This window comes from Vigna unguiculata, chromosome 7, assembly GCF_037176805.1.
Source record: "Vigna unguiculata cultivar grain cowpea cultivar isolate G323 ecotype 2 chromosome 7, ASM3717680v1, whole genome shotgun sequence".
Lineage (NCBI taxonomy): Eukaryota > Viridiplantae > Streptophyta > Magnoliopsida > Fabales > Fabaceae > Vigna > Vigna unguiculata.
This window is the reverse complement of record NC_140798.1, coordinates 35,701,463-35,720,000: the sequence shown is the minus strand read 5'-3', so window position 1 is coordinate 35,720,000 and position 18,538 is coordinate 35,701,463. Positions and strand designations below refer to the sequence as shown.

The window sequence follows — 18,538 nt, the reverse complement described above, 5'->3', positions numbered from 1 at the left end:
TTTTGTGTCTGAGCTAGTTGGAATGACACATGACCCACTATGTCCAGCGATATCCCTCGGTTGCTCCTATATATTTATAAGCACAAGAACCAAAGCCAAGCCACTCATCATTTGCATCATATCTCACAAAACCCTCAGAGCAGTTGAAGCAATCAAGAACAGACTCAATCATGGCTTGCTGGTCTGCAGAAAATGCCACAAAGGCCTATCTCAGCACCTTGAAAATGGTGAGTATTCATCATTCTCTAAATCATTTCTCAAAACAATTCCTACCAAGCTTCTTCAATCCCTCTCATCACCATATATATATTTATCTTCAAAACTGCCTATCTGATGTTTGTGTTATTGTTTCTTTCAGGGTCAAAAGTGCAAAGAGCCAGATGTGGCTGAGTTCATATCAGCACTTGCTGCAGGAAACAATGCACAACTGATGGTTGTGGCTTGTGCTGGTGTAGCAGACTCCACCACCCTTGCATTGGTTGCTGCTGCTCATCAAACTGGTGGCCAGGTGATTTGTGTTGTTCCTGGCCATGAAGAGCTCAGAGCCTCCAAATTTGCCCTGGGAGTGGCTTCTCATCAAGTTCAGTTCATGGTAGGAGAAGCTCAGGAGCTTCTGTTAAACCAATATGATCAGGCTGCAGATTTTGTGCTCATTGACTGCAACCTTGAGAACCATGAGGAGATTTTCAGAGCAGTTCAAGAGGGTAGGAAGCAAAATGGCACGGTGGTTGTGGGCTACAACGCATTTAGCTGCAGAAAGTCTTGCTTGGCATGTGGATCAAAAACACAGCTTCTTCCCATAGGAGAAGGTTTGCTGGTGACAAGATTTGGAATCACTGAAACAAGTCCAAAGTATGGAAGCAGAATGGGAAAGTTCAAAAGCCGTTGGGTTGTCAAGGTAGACAAATGCACTGGCGAGGAACATGTGTTCAGAGTCAGATCTCCTCACAGGAAAGTCATTCAAGCTTAATCATATATATACTACTAAATTCACCATTTTGTTCTTGCTAAATCTTGCTTCTGACATGAAGCTGTGTAGGAGTTAGTAAGTACTATTCTACGATGTATATACCAAAATTATAAACATATATGGCATAAATTGTTTTGTAAACACATGTTATGCTTCTCTTGTGTGTTCTAAAGAGTTAAGACCACACATAAGGAATCAGCAAGTATATTGACTGTGTCAAATTAATTGGATTACCTTCCCCGAAGGTTCCTTTATGACATTTGAAGTCACGAGGACCTGTATGCGAATCTTACTTATAAAATCTCTATTTCGGTTGGACATTCAATATAAAATCCACAAAGAAGATTGAGAGAAGATTGATTCTTACCAAAACGTGTGCATCCTATTATTCACAATAGAATAATCAAATTATAGATCTGCCAAATTAGCAAAACACGTAAAATGCTATTTTTTAGCTTTGTCAAGGATAAAACTAACTGCCCTCATACTCATTTCAAATTTTTCAGAATAATCTAAATGTGGGGCTAAGTTTTATATCAGAGAGAAATGAAAAGGTTAAAAATCATATGAAAAAAATAAAAGTGGTGATATGGGTTATACTGATGTAACATATATATATAATTTCTTCTTAATGTCTATCTCAAAAATCAACAACATAACATAACACATAATTACCGCAACAACAGCATAAGTAAAAGTCATCATTCACTTGAAAAGAAACATATAGTATATGAGAGGAATTCACTCTTGAAGGTGTGTGAGTTAGACTGATGTCACACATTATATAATCTCAATAAATTCTCAAGTAAAACAAAAAACAAAAAATTTAACTATTTTTTACTGAACAATCTGGTGAATAAGCAGTGTTAAATTTCTACATCATTATATCTCTAGTTTATAAAGTGTATGAAAATCAATCCAGTGGTTTATACCATTGATTATAGTGAAAACTAGGGTAGGGTTGTTCAGAAACTTTTAGGTTGAACTAATATATTTTAGTAATCTTGATGAAAGCAAAGGGACTGAGCATCCACGTGAAAGGAGTAAAAAAAACACAGTGGTGAGGGTGAGGGCCTGGTAGCAGCATCTTCACGGTACAGACAACAGGCTGGACACATAACCTTAAATTAAAACACAGTGTTATGAGATTATCTAATTAAATTACAACCACCTGGGCCGGACTGCTACCTGCCCCAACGTGGGGCCTGTGTTGTTTTGTCCCTCAAAATTAGAACACTGCTTAGTTGTGTATTAGCATCAGCTAAGAGTGGTGTAACAATTCATTAACCAACACTAACAGCTTAATTAGCACTCAACAACAGCTAATCCTTGCCTACATGTTTTGGGATCACAGCCAGCATTACCACGTGACATGTGACGTTCACAAAAGTCTTGTCTTCCTGTGTGAGTTTTTTTAAGGTTTAATTAGTTGGATGATACCCACTTTTGTTCATATATGTTAGTTTGTTGTCCGTTTTTAAAAATGTGTCAATTTAGTCCTAACTTTTGAAAAAATATCTTAATCAGGTTCCTTTCAGACAAAAATTACTAAAGCCATTAAACTGATACATTTAAATAAAATTGAGTACCATTCGACTAATTAAACATTTCTTTAAATATCTAATCAGTTTCGAATCGAACTAGATATAAGATGAATTCATAATATATAGATATAAAATTAAATTAGATGTAAAATTTCCTTTTAAAAGGTGTTACACTTTGTGTTTGGGTTATAATTGTATTTTTAAAACGACAATAAGAGTGTTATCTATAATTACTAAAAGTTAAAGTGATATTTCTGCCAAATTCGTCCAAAATTCAACATAATTATTTTAAAGCTTAATCCGTCAATCCACCGAGTTAAAATTAAGAAAATATATGACTTCAACCGGTAATATAAAAAGTATGTTTAAGAATCAAAATACACCATAAAATTTAAGAACTTAGATAAAACAGCTAAAAACTTCAAATACTTAAAATTTTCTTAGTTTCATATACTAATGTGACAACATAGACACTAACAAAGACAATAGATTTTAGAAACAAATAATCCCATAATAATTTTATTAATGGTAAATAACAATTTCCTCTGTAAAATATCTTATTCTCCTGTAGTGCAATAATAAAGAAATGGTTTTATCATTCATACTACTATACTCTCTCTTATTTAGCTATCTTTCTTTGTTGTAAAAGGAAATGTAAAGTATCGAATTGCTTTGTTGAACGAATGAAAATTCTCACATCGCTTCTTCTTTTTTTCCTTTTTCCTGAAAATTGGGCAGACAGTGATGAATGACCCATGACCATGCAATTGGGTATTGGGGGGGCTTGGTATTAATTATTGGACCCAGTTTACAAGTGGATGTGGGTCGTTTCTTCCTACACCCCCATTCTTTCCATGTGCGCCCCATGGAGTTCGTTAAAAAACCATATTACCCCTGCTGATATCATCCTTTGCTGTCGCCATCGTCACACCTTGCCATCATCGCCCCTCAATGTCACTCTTGTCTACACGTTATGTTATAGGTGGACGTAAGAAAGAAACAAAGTATCTTTTATTGCATAATTTAAATGTCATATTTTTTTATAAAAAGAAAATTTGAATTGTGTGATTTAGAAGAAATTTTTTTAATTACACAATTCAAAAATAAAAATAACTTAATTTATACAATTCATAAAAAAAAATTGTCAAAAATTGATTTATGGACCTGAAAATAAAAAAAAAAACTTGCTTCCAGATTATATAATTTAAAAGTTGAAAATGACTTCTTGGATAATCCTAAAATTCTTTTTATGTAAAAAATAATAATTTATGAATTGTATAATTCAAAAATAACAAAAGTTTTTAGATTACGTAATGTGTAATCTCAAAGTAGAAAAAACTTCCGATTGTATAATCTGAAAGTGAAAAATGATTTCAAAACTATGTAATACGAAACTCTTTTTTATGCAAAAAAAAAAATGAATTTCAAATTATATAATTTGAAAGTATATTTTTAAGAATAAAATGGATATTTTCATAAGGGAAGGAAAATGAGGCACGTGACTGAGCCAGTGAAACAAACATCTTCAAGTAGTAGACAACTGAGCCCATGTACCCGTAACATGTGGGAACATCCGTCCTCTGAAAAGTCTTTAGTCCCAAAAAAAGGTAACCAACCTCCCCATGTTTCTTAACAAAGGTAGGACCTTTACCCCAGTAAAACTATACCTCGTCCCCTACTCTTGTTCTATCTTTGTGTCACAAATCTCCATTTTTAACGTGGTATATTCTAGGTTTAAATATACTTTTGGTTTTTATTTTCGCTTTTTTTATTCAATTTTGTCATTTTTTCTTTTGTTTTATGTTCAATTAAATTCTCATTTTCATCAAATCTTGATCAATTTAGTCCTTTTTACTAATGGTGGTTAAATAATTAATGTTTTTGAATGGTATGGTATATGTCACGTGTCAACTCATCGAGGTACATAAGAGGTACATCTCATTGGATAATAAAAGAAGGATTGAATAATAAATTTTAAAAAATGGTACGAAAAGTAATACCCAATTCTCTAATTATTTGTTCTTTGTACCCCACTTATTTTCTTATCTGGTTTGGCCTTTTTTTCAAGCTAGTCACCTAGTACAAACAATAAGGGGTTGATTTTTGTAACTTATAATCAAATTCGGGTACATAAGAGATACCCCAATTCGGGTACAACTGACACGTGTCACTGAAGTCGACACGTGGCACAATTATGACTTGACACGTAGACAATTTTTTTTTAAATTAAAAAAATTTAAATTTAAATTTAAATTTAAAAAAAAATAAAAAAAAATTATGGAACTGACACATGACATGTACTGTTCAAAAACGTTAACTATTTAAACACCGTTACTAAGAAGGATCAAAGTGACTAAAATTTAATGAAAATTACTAAAAAGGATCAAAGTGACTAAAATTTAATAAAAATAAAGACTTGATTGAATACAAAATAAAAATAGAACCAAATTAAATAAAAATAATGAAAATAAGGACCGAATGTACGTTTAAACCTATGTTGTATTTCTACCAGTACAATGAATTAATGACGATTCCACAAAAAAAATATCAGAATTGAGCGATACATTCAGTGACAGATCCTGAACATTTTATGTACGATTATTTGTTGTTACCCGTAGATACATATTTTAACTTAATGAGTTTAGCAAAATGGTAAACAATTTACCCTTTAAACGTTGTCCAATACCCAAAGCATTTTTTTGTTTCTCATCGTTGGATGAATATATATATAGAGAAAAAAAAACAACTTTTGACCTGGTGGAAACCACGGTCCCCGCATGTATAATTGATGTGAGTGATGCCTAAAATGGCTTCATCATTAGCATGAGATGATAATCATGAGAATCCTTGACACTATATGGGATGTGCGAGAAGAATATTATAATAACCGTAATCCGGAGTTGGTGAACAGAATCCTACTACGTTAGATTTTTGTCCGGTAGATACGGATAGACCGAAAAATCAAATCAAACATTCACCTTGTACAACAAAATACATTGAACAAAATCACAGGCGATTTGAGGAAGAAATGTCCATTCTCTACGATACAACCCACTACTGTCCAAAAGCTAAGCAGTTGTTAGCACTAACTAATCAGAGGCAGCTACTGCAGTTCCCCAGTTCTTGAACAATGGCTTCCATGGATGGCCTCTCGAAGGGAGAGTCATGGGAGCAAAGCAAAGCTATTTTTGCCAGTTTAGCTGCTTCATATTCAAAGTATCTTCCATGAAGATTCGGGTCCATAAATTCTTGGAACTTGGAGCACTCTGCAGCAACCCTTATTGAGCTAGTGATTTCTTGCTTCCCAGAAAGGATCTGGAAAAGCAGCACCCCAAAGGCATAGACATCACTTGTCTGAGCAAGGCGCCCAGTAGTGGCATATTCAGGACCCAAGTAACCCTTTGCTGCACTACCCTTCAGTGCAGAGAACACAATATCATTAGTAAGAAGCTTGTAAATGCCACAATCTGCCAACAATGGATTGAAGCGCTGATCAATCAGGACTTTGTCAGCTGAGATGTTCTGGTGAATCAAAACTGGTTTGTTTCCTCTGTATGCATGTAAATATGCCATACCTGATCAACAAAAAATGGTTCAGTTTAGATTATAGGAATGTGACTAATTAATAAAGGGTGATAGATAGATAGAGAGATAGAGAGATAACCTTTTGCAACCCCTTTCACAATAGAAACTCTAGTTGACCATTCAAGGACTTCACCATCTCCTTCGTTAACATCAAGGAAGCGTGAAAGGTTTCCATTGGAAACAAAATCATAAATCAGAAAGCATTCACCTCGTCCCCTTGAACAGCAGAATCCCCTCAACCTAACTACATTATCATTCCTCAATGAGGTCAACATGTTCAGTCCCTTCATAAACTCACCTTCATCCGACTTGCAACTAGTTTTACTTATGCTCTTCACTGCAACAACGGATCCATCTCTCAGAACTCCTCTATATGTTGCACTAAAGCTATTCTTTCCCAACAGATTCAACTCTGAGAAATACTGAGTAGCTGACTCCACTTCTTCCAAATTGAACCTCAAACTCTGAACCACATCTTGACTATACCCGTTGAAATTTCTACTCTCAGCCAAAGGGTCCCATCCTGTAGAGTACTCAAGGCTGACCAAAGGAGATCCGTCTTTCCTACACACACCACCACCCATGGCCTCCTCACGGTTGTCACTGATATGAAAAGAACCTCCAAGCTTTTGTTTTCTCCGACGATACAGTGTGAATGTCAAAATACCGATTGCAGACACTGCAATTATTACCACAAATATGCCCACAGTAATTGATGTGGATTGATTTGATTTTGATGAATTAAGGCACTGAGTACCATTGCATGGTAACTTCACATTTGCAGTTTCAGGGATATCTCTTGTTGCTGCTCCATAAGGCTCGGGTCTGCTTGGAATCACATGATCTGAGGCGTTGCAAGCTTTCAAGGATGAAAACCCAACTCCACATAACCCCAGATTGTACTCATACAGAAACCTATCCTCTAGTCTCTTAAGAGCTTCATTGAATCAAGAAATGGAAAATAAATTTAGTTTAGATCAGAAAAACAAATTTACTGAAGAAATGGAAAAATCATACAAGATTAACCATGTACTGTAACGTCATCATTACCAGGAGGTACATTCCCAGAAAGGGTGTTGTTGTGAACATCCAAAACTCTCAGTGAAGGAGCTTCTGCAAGACTAGTGGGAATGGAACCAAAAAGATTATTAGAGCTCAAATCTAGCCTCGCCAGCAAGCCCAAATCACCTAGACTAGCAGGGATAGCACCAGTTAACTGGTTTGACTGCAATGCAACAACACTCAGCTTTTTCAAAGCACCTAGTTGTGTAGGAATGCTTCCAGTCAAGTGATTATAACAAAGCTGCAAAACTGAAAAGAAAGTGAAAGAGACAAATAAGCATACTGAAAAGTTTGAACAACCCACACAACAAAACTGAAGATGCCCATAGGAAGAACTGGTAGCAACTTTAGTTTTGAAGCAAATGCTAAATGAAGAGAGTAAACAATCAACAGAAATAAAACTCTTTTTTTGCAGCTTACAAGTTTGTCAAAATATAAAGGATTCAAAAGCCATGTTCAACATTATTAAAGAAAAGGAAAAACTACTTTGAAGCAAGTGTAAGAGAGTTCCGTGCACACCATTTGAGGGAATAAAGCAAAACAAATGGTATAGTACAGCAAATAATCGAAATCAAGCTCGAGTCTTTCAGCCGAAGCCCATCTTCACTAAACAGCATTTAGGTACAGAAAACAAAACAAAAAAGACAAACTTTAAACACGGAAAAATTGAAAAGAAAAACACTTAAGACAGAATAACAAAGGTTTCGATCTTGTTCAACAAGATCACAACCACAAACCTTGCAAGTTCTCCATGGTGGCTATCTCGCGTGGGATTTCCCCAGACAGATTGTTTACATTGAAATACAAATCAACAAGCTGAGTCAAGTTTGCAATCTCTCTTGGTATGTCTCCATACAAAGAGTTATAATGCAAGTAGAGACCAGTCAGGTGCTTGAGCCCTGCAATGGCTGGTGAAAGCTTCCCTGAGAGACCCTTACCCTGCAGAGAAACATTTGCCACTTGACCCTTCTCATTGCATGCCACTCCTTCAAAATATCCACCACATGGGTCACCATTGACAGTCCAAGACGGTAGATAAAGGCTCTCTGGATCCAAACTGGCTTTCAAATCCATCAGTGCTCTTAGCTCTCCATTCCCACACACCCATGTTGGGTTTGAGAGCAAAAACGCAAGAGAGAACAACAGTAGCAGTACTGAAAACGCCATTTTCAGTTCCTAACGAAAAAAGGCTTACAAATAAACAAGCTCTGAACTTTTGGTTTTTGAATGCGACCCTATGCAAGGCTTATGTTTCCGTGTGTAAAGCAAAGAGCAAAGAGAGAGGAAAAAGCGCATAGAGGACAAGTGAAGTGGTGAAGGGATACAAGTCAAGTCATAAATCAAAGACAGTAAAAAGTGGTGTTCGTGGAATGTTGCAAAAACTCAAAACTAGCCACTTTCTCATGGAGTATTCTCCCACTCGTCATTATAGAACACTTTTCTTCCTATCATTACGTAAGTTATTGTTAAATAACACTTTAATCTTGTTCAAATAATGTTTAAATGATTGACATTATCGACATAATTACTTTTTCCTTGCTAATAATGAATCCAAAAGTGGAAATAAAAAGGGAAGTAGATCATTAAAGCATCGAAGAAAAAGGGGTAAAGTTTTCTTTTTGTGTGGGGTTGTGGTATTATGGTTTTTATGTGCATTTTTTCTTGTAGAAAAAAAAACATTCTTATTACTCTAATTGTTTTTACAGATTTAAATACCCCATTATTCAGGAAATGTTACACTTAAAAATCCATTTATCCTTGAGCACCACTTGGTTTATTTTATTATTGTTAGTAACAGCAGTGGTAATTATGTATGTTTAGCAATGTTATAGTGTATAGCCTCTTGTTTTTCTAATTTCAAACTTTAGAAACAAACACACTCTGAATAAAAATATTGGGAGATTCTCTTTCCTTTGCTTCCATTTGTTATTGAGATTTTTGTTCAATATTTAAATTCTTAAGTAGCAAAGCTAGTGTCACAGGTAGGATGATATAATATTGATACAAAACCACAGTACAAGAAAAATATAATAATCTATGTCGTTTTCAGTAATTCTTTTTGCTATCATCTTTTTGTTAGTTAATAATATAATTTAATTTTAAAAAGTATATGTATTTTAGAATTATTACTGCATCTTAGAAATTTGAAAATTCAAACCGTTTAAGTTTTTTATAAATTCCTTTTTTCAATTTTTTTTTCAGTAGAAAATGTACTATTGACTGAGAAATTAATTTGTCTGCTTTACGGGTCCCACCACTGGTACAGCGCCACGTCTGCCACGTTTGGGAATGAGTGTGGCACGCGCCTAGCGCGTGGCAATTGGTGAATGGAATGCTTTTCAAAATTCAAATCCCTGTTATCGTTCTACGGTAACTGAGCCTGTAACACATCACAACCCTAAACCTTATTATTACAGTAACAATAATTCCTTCTATATGCAACCAAAAAAAAAGAAAAATCTTTTGTTTCTGTAATTTGAATTCAAAGATTATAACAAGAATAAAAAAATAGTTTTTAATTATAGGACTTGAATATGATTAACTAATGCAATTGTAAATAGAATCATGAAAATTATTCTGAAAATGTTACATACAACAGAATTCCATAAAAACAAAGATGAGAAGTAGTAGTGTTTTGTGAAGCATGAGCATGCATTTGAAGTTCTTTTTTCTGTCTCTAGGATTTGTTTGGTTTGATCTTCAAATTTGGGTATTTGAGAAAGTTGTCTCACATTTCCAGAGAAAGCAACCTGGCACAGTATTTAATATATTCAACACAACACAGCCGCTTTTGAAGCATTCTGGTTTCTTTGCTGTTTTTGCGCAAAAACAAAAACAAAAAACCTTTCCCTGGTTGTGTAAATTAATATCCAACGGTACAGAGGCTTAATTAAATTTAAATTTGAATAGTTTTAATAGAGTAGTTGTTAAAATTCTTTAATTGAACAACATTTACAATTTTTTTTATTTTTTATCTAAATAGTTATCATTTAATTATTAACATTTGTTAATGAAGTAGTGAGATTTTTTTATCTTATTCTATTATTTTTTAATTGTTCACATAATTAATGTAATATTCGGATAACTTTCATATAGTCTATAATAAAGGAATTGTTTGTGTCACATCTTTTTATTTAACATATTTTATAAAAATGCCACAGGTCATTTTTAACGTGAAACTTTTTCTAGACAGGCGTTATATGGATGACGTTATAAGACTTTTTTGTATTAGTGGAATAAGAAAAATACTTTTATTTAACGTTAAATGTAATATTATTTATATTAACTACCCCATCATATTTTTAAAATATAATGGAAAATAAGTAATATAACAAGCAAAATTTATGTGACTTAATTAACAAAAAATTTATATACAAAAAATTAAATTAAAAAATATAAATGGTTTAAATACTTAAAAAATAATAGAACACAAATTTAATATAAAGTTGAAAATTAATTAAACCAACTTTAAATTATATAATAGAATTACAAAATAACTTGTAAAACACTCTATCTCTTTCTCTTTTTTATCACTCTATTACGTATTTATTTTTATGTGGCTTTTAATTTTCTATTATTTATATGAATTATTACCAGGGGAATAAGGCACACAAATATAATGCCATCTACCACTTTTATACTCACTTTCCATTAAAAGGAAGAAGGAACAATAATTGATAAGTCCTGCTTTCACTTTATGTGAAGAAGAAAAAGTTTCCACCTCTATTTTCCTTTTCCTTCTTGAAAATAAAATATTAAACCTGAAATGTATATTGTTTATTATTTATTATGAGAAGTACAAAATAAATAAATAATATTGTGAATGGTAAAAGTTAGGAGGAAAAACATAGAAACTCTGAACTTTCAAATGCTTAAAATTAGTTAAGTCGTAAACAAAGTATGCGAAGGAATTTTTTATAAAAAAATAATTTAAACTAAATTTGACTTCAGAAAACAAAAATTTTGTTTACTAATGAAAATATTTATTATATCTCACAAAAAGTATATGGATTTACAAATTAAAGAAAAATAAATACAAATATATATTTTACTGCTTTCACCTAAGTTTACGCGCATATAACATACTATATTTAAAAAACTATATTTTTGTTTTTACTTTAAAAAGTGGAAACTTAAATTAATTGTTTACGACAAAAGAAAATAAACTTAATATTTATTGTACATTGATGTAGAAAACATTGGATCAGAACTTTTTGTATATATTTATTACTGTTTTTTTAAATCCATTACCATTAGCTGAAAATTGTTATATTTATTTTTATATTTATATTTTTTTATTATAATTTTAGTTTTACTTTTTCCAAATATTTTTATTTCATTAGTCCTCCAAACAAAGAAAAAAATAAATGAAATGGGGAATGAGTCAACTAGCTAAAGAGTAATAAAAAAATATGCAAACCTACATTCATAAAATTTAACGTTATTTATTCGGAAAAACATTTTAAAAGAGTTTAAACTCGATAAAAAAAATTATAAAATACATCACTCATTATTTAAGTTATCTATCACTGACGAAAATGCTAATATCCAATGTTCACAAGGTAAAATAAATAAAACACTAGTCCAAATAGAATTATATATATATATATATATATATATATATATATATATATGTATGTATATATATATATATATATATATATATATATATATATATACATACATATATATATATATATATATATATACATATATATATATATATATATATATATATATATATAAAGAGCGAGAGGAATGAAATCTTGTTTAAAAATAATTTCCGCAAAATTTAAAAAACATATAGCTCTAATAGGAGTATTGTTTCACTTAAAATCATGGTTGGAATAACTTATGAAAAAATTTATGAATTATGACCCGTTTTCTTAACAATGAATGGAATAAATCAAAATGGATTTCACAGAATGAAAATCTTCATCTATATATCTTAAAGAAACTAAGTAAGATTGGTTCTTTTAAGCCAAAAATCTATATCACTCTTCTCATATAAATAAGAACAAAATCAAATCTAAGTTATGTTATGTTATTTTATTTAATAATATTTAAGCAATCCACTATTGATATAGAAATTTTGCGGGAGAATTTTTGGTATTTTTTTTTTCATATTAACGTGTCTCCCACACTTATGGGGGACCAAAACTTTATAAGTGAACTTCTAAAATAACTTTCTATGTTAAAACTTTAATAATTTATCTCACTTTCTAAAGTGTTTCTAACACATATGTGACTCCAGCCACAAATTTGTGCTATGTTAAAACTTTAATAATTTATCTCACTTTCTAACGTGTTTGTAACACTTATGTGACTCCAGCCACAAATTTGTGAGTAATATTTTTTATGCACTTTTCTTTATTAATATACCTCTCACTTTTAGTTTTCTTTATACTAATCTACCTCTCATGTGAAATGCCCATTGTACTTAGTTACTTAGGTTGGCTTGGAGCACAACCAACACAAAACAGTTCGTTTCGGAGAGTAATTAGTTTCTGTTTTGGTCGTTTTCCATTGTCTTAGAGGTATTTGCATTGCATGTGTTGATTTTTTTTTTTTGAATAGACACCACTAGTATACGAATGTGGTTGATCCATTGGGAATTTAGAATACCATGAGTTGGTGTCAACATCAACATGAAAAGCATCTCCTTTTCTTAGAACTATTTGTGCAGAAAAGTTAGAGGGCCTAGCAACACTGACATAATGCCCCAGAAAACAAGTGGGAAAATGAAAGGATGGAAAAAACAATGACAGAGGAAAAACAACCTCCATGGTCAAGCATAAAGTTCGAATGATAATCATGGGCCCAAAAACCCAACTGTGCAACTTCCAAACTAATGTGTTTGATATGATTTCTTGTTACAGATGATATTCATTATTGACTACTGTAATGTTGAAGGATTGAACTAAATCATTTCAATTGCTATCTATTTGGTTGGTCGGGCGCATTACACATGTTTAAGGAAGGAGACAGACAAGGTACGTGGTTGATTTATAAACAAATGACTTTGTTCACTGAAATTTTGGAACTGTTTCCACCTTTATCCCAAACCCTAACTTAGTTCTCAACTTTTATTCTTCTTTCGAATTGGTGGTAGGTAGCCACTGATAAGCACCAAAGTCAGAATGGATCAACTTATTAAACAAACATGACATGTGATTTGAGTCCCATAAATACATATTGGTGCCTCACAATTTACAGCCTATGTCCTAAAAACTAAAGACAAAGAACAAAATAACATATATACAGAAGAAAGATTGAAAAGAACAATATTTGTTACAGTATCTAAAACCTTAAACTATCAATTTTATATAATGTTCCTAATTAAATTCATATTATGTGTTGTCGTGATTCGTTATTAAACTTAGCTTGATTATTAATCACACTCGTTGGAAGAAAGATGAAGAAAAACAAAACATGTTTGCTACATCAAATCGATGGTGAGACTCCTATTGCATGGAGCATATATCTGAGTTAATATTTAATTGTGGGAGTATGCAAAAATCAACAAAGTTGTAATTTGAACTTTTCTTCACTGATCTTTCAAGTTTCACAATTGTTCAAAAAAGTAATGGCATTGGCGTCTCGTCTGATTTAGGTGAACCAAGAAATGCTTGTTTTACAGTATTCTAACAGAGAAACTCTTGTTAATGTCCCTATTTAAACATTTCAAGCGCTGCAGTAAAATATAAACTACGAAATTTAAAATCTGTTTCTATTAGGATTTCGTAGTGTGAATTTATTTTGAACCATGACTCGGACGCAAAATTCGGAAGAACTTTTGTAATTAAGGTCAAATTGCAGTCGATGTGGGTCATGCAGGCTCTATAAATTAGAGTACGTTGTCTTCCAACTCCAAGGAATAAAGTGAAACACCTTAACTTGAGTCTTACTGAGATGTATTGTACATTTTAAGATTGGAGAAGAGCACATAGATGATTGATTTACAGAGTTGGAACCCTCTCAGCTGATCCAGCAAGCACAGTGAGCAAGTTGTTACCAAAAGGGTCACTAAGATGTTTTGCCAAGTTCTCAACCGGGCCTTCTCCAGTCACATAAGCTTGGAAGTAGAAACCGAGCATCGCAAACATAGCAAGTCTACCATTCTTAATTTCCTTCACCTTTAGAAGTGCAGCTTGGTCTGGATCCTTTGCTAGCCCCAACGGGTCGAATGGACCACCTGGGTGAAGCTTGTCTTCAAAATCCTATAAAAGTATGAATGGTGTCTGTTAAAATATATGAACAGGGTGGTGACACTCATTCCCATCATGTAAAATGTTACATACCAGGCCATTGATAATTCTGTAGTACTCAGCACCACCCACAAGAACTATCTCAGCAACAACAGCAACAATAAGATTGATGGGGATTGGTTTCCCGAAGTAGTTCAACGTACCCCCATCAAGAAGCAAAGCTCCGGTCTGCATTCATTCCATGGAGAAACATCACCTTAATGTAAGGCAGTTTTAAAATATACTATGTGCTAAAAGCTTAATGGAAACGATGCTCAATCTGAAGGCAACAAATGGTATTTGTTCATGACAAGAACTCGAGTAAATTGGAGTTGTTTTGTTCATGTCACAGGGTCTTGTCTGGCAACTACTTTCAAACAGATTGTGTACAGCTAGAAATAACAAATACATGTATAATTTCAAGTTATTCACCCGGAACTTAGATTAGATCTGTGTCATGATGGAGATCTAAACAACAGTTATTTAGTTAAGTGATAAAATCAGCGCGTTGAGGAATTTAACAGGGCTAACACAATTGATTGATAGATCTTGCAAACCTTGAACCAAACAGCCTCAGGACCACAGTTAGCTCCGTATTTGTTAAAGGCCTCAGGAATGATGAATCCAGCAGCACCAAGCATTGCCCATCTCGCATGAATCAACTCAAACGCCTGGTATCTGCATCACATCATCAAGAGAAAAACAACATTAATTGAAGAAATTGAGCATTTCAGTGAATACATAGACATCCAATTTTCTGAGAGTGTGCATACTTGGCAAAGTCCTCTGGCTTCTTGCTAAGACCAAACGGGTCATACCCATAACTGCAGGCACGCAGATCAACAAATTAAACAAGAACGAAGAATTAAACGGAATAAATATTCAGTAACATAAAGTTTTGAATAGTTTGCATGTCAATGAGAGTTATAGCATGAAAAAGAAAAGGATGAATAAGAGGCATACTCTCCGGGAACTTCTCCTGTCAAGTACTCCGGGATCTCTGATCGGTCCAAGAGACCCTCCGGCAAGAAGATCCTTCTATCAGGACCTGCCAAAAAGAGAAAGCAAAAGATGAACAAATCAAAAGCCTCGTATAAGATTATATCAGGTAATATTTCATCATGATTCTGGATAATTTAACACGAATGCAAATGGCCATTGGAGTTGAAGAATCACTCACCATACCACTTGGCGAGTTCCTCGTTGGCGGGGGACACAGCAGCAGCCTTTTTCTTTGGAGGAGGTGGCGCCGCCTTCTTCTTGGAGAAAAGAGCAACAGTCTTGAAGGTAACAGGTGTAGATGGTGACGGAGCAGACCTGGTGGCGCCTCTGAGGCTGACGGGGTTTCCAAGCATTTCTGACATAGCCACGGTGGAAACCGCCAGAGAAGCCATGTTTTGGAAGCCTCAGGTGATGGAGGTAGCTAGTTAGTTAGTGTGTAGTGATGGAGGGTGAAAAGGTTAGCAGAGGAAGATACTGTATGCATGGTTTGGTGGATGTGTAGGTGCCACGTGGATTCGTGATCCTGAGCTCTCATTGGTTTGAATGCAAAATGTGTAATCCAATGCAACAATTTGATTGGATTTATCTCACACGTGGAAGATCATGAGCTTACGTGGATGCTCCTGGGCGTGTGTACTTATTTGGTTTGGATAATGTGTTTTATGCTATACTTACCTCTCATAATGAGTCGTGTCATTCATCCAATTCAGGTTTTTACTAGTAAATTTCTTCCATTCGGCTGAGAAACCATTATTACCACAATAACATCCTAGTAAAGTTTTAATGTAATTAAGAATTAACATAAATCAAACAACCATGGAAGAAATTATTGTCTTTCGAGTCCTTCTAATGAAAAGACCATGTATATGTCTGGTATCTATGATGTCATCACTTATGTAGGCCCATTATTTTGTCCAATTTCTTATTCAAACTATCACAAATTCTTGCAAATAGGCTTTCTCTTGTTGGTTTTTTTACACATGCGGTGCAAATTTACATAAAAATTGTGAGAATAGACATGTTTTAAATTTATCACGAGTCATAAGTTAAGTTGTCTGTTTGTCACACGCCTTCTACATGAAAATTGTGTTCATACTACACTTTTTTAGTAGATTATAAAAAGTAAAAGTTGTGTTTCGAAAACACGGATTTAAGTGTATTTTTTATTGTGCTGAAGCGTTTGGGTATTAACGATTTTCAATTAAAATTTTAAAATTAGAAATTGTGTAGACAGGCACAACTTCCATCGAAGAAGTCATGCTCTAAGCTAATGACTTTCGATTGTAATTTCTAAATTACAAATCGTGGTAGGGGTACGACTTCTATTATATATATATATATATATATATATATATATATAATTAATATTTTTATTGGATAAATTAAAATAATTATTACATTTACATGTTAAATTACTTTATAACAAGTTGTGGTGGGCTCACCTACCAATTTGGTTGGCTAGACAAGTCAAACAAAAATGAGTTGAAAAGTTAAAAATTTCAATTTGACCCATCTCGTTTTGAGAGACTAACCCGCTCGTCACAATTTATTTTATCACCCTACTTCTAATCAACGTTAAGATATATGCTGGTGCATGTTGAATAATAACAACGATTATTGAATCATCCAACAATTCTTGAAATGTATTATTTATCTAAGATAATACAATTGTATTTTCCTTTATTATCAATTTGGGTACATCCTTGACAATTGTTAATATTTTTAAAATAATTGTAATTTTAATAAAATAAAAATCAATTAACTATTTATATTTATATCTCAATCTTTTCTTTTTTTTAAAATAATCAAATTTCATTTATAAATTATATTTAAACTTTTAACTATATTTAAAATCTTGAAAAAAAGTAAGGATAATCTTAAACTTTAAAAGTAATAAATAAAAGGAAACAAAAGTTCAGTCGCGAAAGGCAATGAGTTGTTTTTAGTAGAGCTTTGAATGTTTTGTTTTGCTTGGTATGTGTTATGTATCGTTGAGCTCTAAAGGATACCGATATTTTGACATCACACTTTTTGTTTACCATTTGACATTATTTCTCATTCCTATTCACTTTTTCTTTCTTTTAGAAATATAAAATTAACTTTTGTTAAAATTATTTTACTCTTGAAAGAGTTATCAAATGGTCATCAAATAGAGATGACAAATAAACTCCTCCCCGTGAGTATTATCTGAACTTATCACCGTTTTGACGGGAAATTCCCATATTGACTGGGTATAGGTATGGGTATAAGGAATCCCTGACTTTTTTAATTGGGTATGGGGATGTACATATCCTCGCGATAATACACGTTCCCACTACATCTCCCTCAATATTTAAATTATTAAAATATTCACAATTAATTAAGTAACTATATATATACTTTTTATTTTTTTATTTCTTTTAATTATTTGGTTTGTCATGAAATTCATTTGCATATCCAATATATTTTTCATCTCATCATAACCTTTATGTAATTATGTTAAAATGATGTATGTCAATTAAAAAAAATTTATGTCTCACATTTGAATATTTTTATTATTTTTTAATATTTTTATTTATTATATATTTTACTTTCACATGAGAATGCTTAATACGTTCAATCTAAGTGTTTAATAGTATAAACCTTTCATTTACTAGTAATATCAAGAAAAAAAAAATATTATTTACTTATTATTATTCATTTTTGTTTCATTTAAAGAACTTTTTTGTTTCGCTAAAACAATTTTTGTTATTTCTCAACCATTGATCATATATATTTATATTTGAAAAGTTTTCTTATATCTCTAAGGTATTTTTCATCTTATACATTTATTTTTCTTTGTACGATTTCTTTCAATAGTCTCTCAAATTGTTTCTAAGACACACATTTTGTTAATTTTTTAGTTTCTTATTTGTTGTTTATTTTCATCATGTAGAATACTATTCGATATATTTTATCTAATTATTTTTTATTTTCTAATTCATTATCAATCATACCATAACCTTGTCAATATAATTGTATAAATAACTTTTAATTACTACAATATAGAAATTTAATGTAATTGCCATGAATATTTTTTTATCACCATCCAACATATATTAGAGTTCAAAAGATACAAGATCTATGTTAAATTTTTTATCATTATGTTT

At 32.4% G+C, this 18,538-nt stretch overlaps 3 protein-coding genes across 3 annotated transcripts; 1 reads left to right on the top strand and 2 right to left on the bottom strand.

Moving 5' to 3' along the window:
• The first annotated feature begins 69 nt into the window (after nt 1–69).
• Nucleotides 70–1,113, top strand: LOC114192258 (DUF1442 family protein (DUF1442)). The gene is made up of 2 exons (XM_028081918.2): nt 70–227; nt 359–1,113. The coding sequence occupies exons 1-2, from the start codon at nt 171–173 to the stop codon at nt 968–970; spliced, it is 669 nt and encodes a 222-aa protein (XP_027937719.1). The 5' UTR covers nt 70–170; the 3' UTR covers nt 971–1,113.
• Nucleotides 1,114–5,379: 4,266 nt separating this feature from the next.
• LOC114190168 (receptor-like serine/threonine-protein kinase ALE2) lies at nt 5,380–8,551 on the bottom strand. The gene is made up of 4 exons (XM_028078960.2): nt 7,899–8,551; nt 7,150–7,410; nt 6,179–7,036; nt 5,380–6,089 (listed from the first exon to the last, which is right to left on the bottom strand). The coding sequence occupies exons 1-4, from the start codon at nt 8,326–8,328 to the stop codon at nt 5,608–5,610; spliced, it is 2,031 nt and encodes a 676-aa protein (XP_027934761.2). The 5' UTR covers nt 8,329–8,551; the 3' UTR covers nt 5,380–5,607.
• Nucleotides 8,552–14,039: 5,488 nt separating this feature from the next.
• LOC114189962 (chlorophyll a-b binding protein CP26, chloroplastic-like) lies at nt 14,040–15,880 on the bottom strand. Its single transcript, XM_028078693.2, has 6 exons — nt 15,589–15,880; nt 15,372–15,456; nt 15,182–15,232; nt 14,966–15,086; nt 14,463–14,597; nt 14,040–14,381 (listed from the first exon to the last, which is right to left on the bottom strand). Exons 1-6 carry the CDS (start codon nt 15,800–15,802, stop codon nt 14,121–14,123), a joined length of 867 nt encoding a protein of 288 aa, XP_027934494.2. The 5' UTR covers nt 15,803–15,880; the 3' UTR covers nt 14,040–14,120.
• Nucleotides 15,881–18,538: the final 2,658 nt, after the last annotated feature.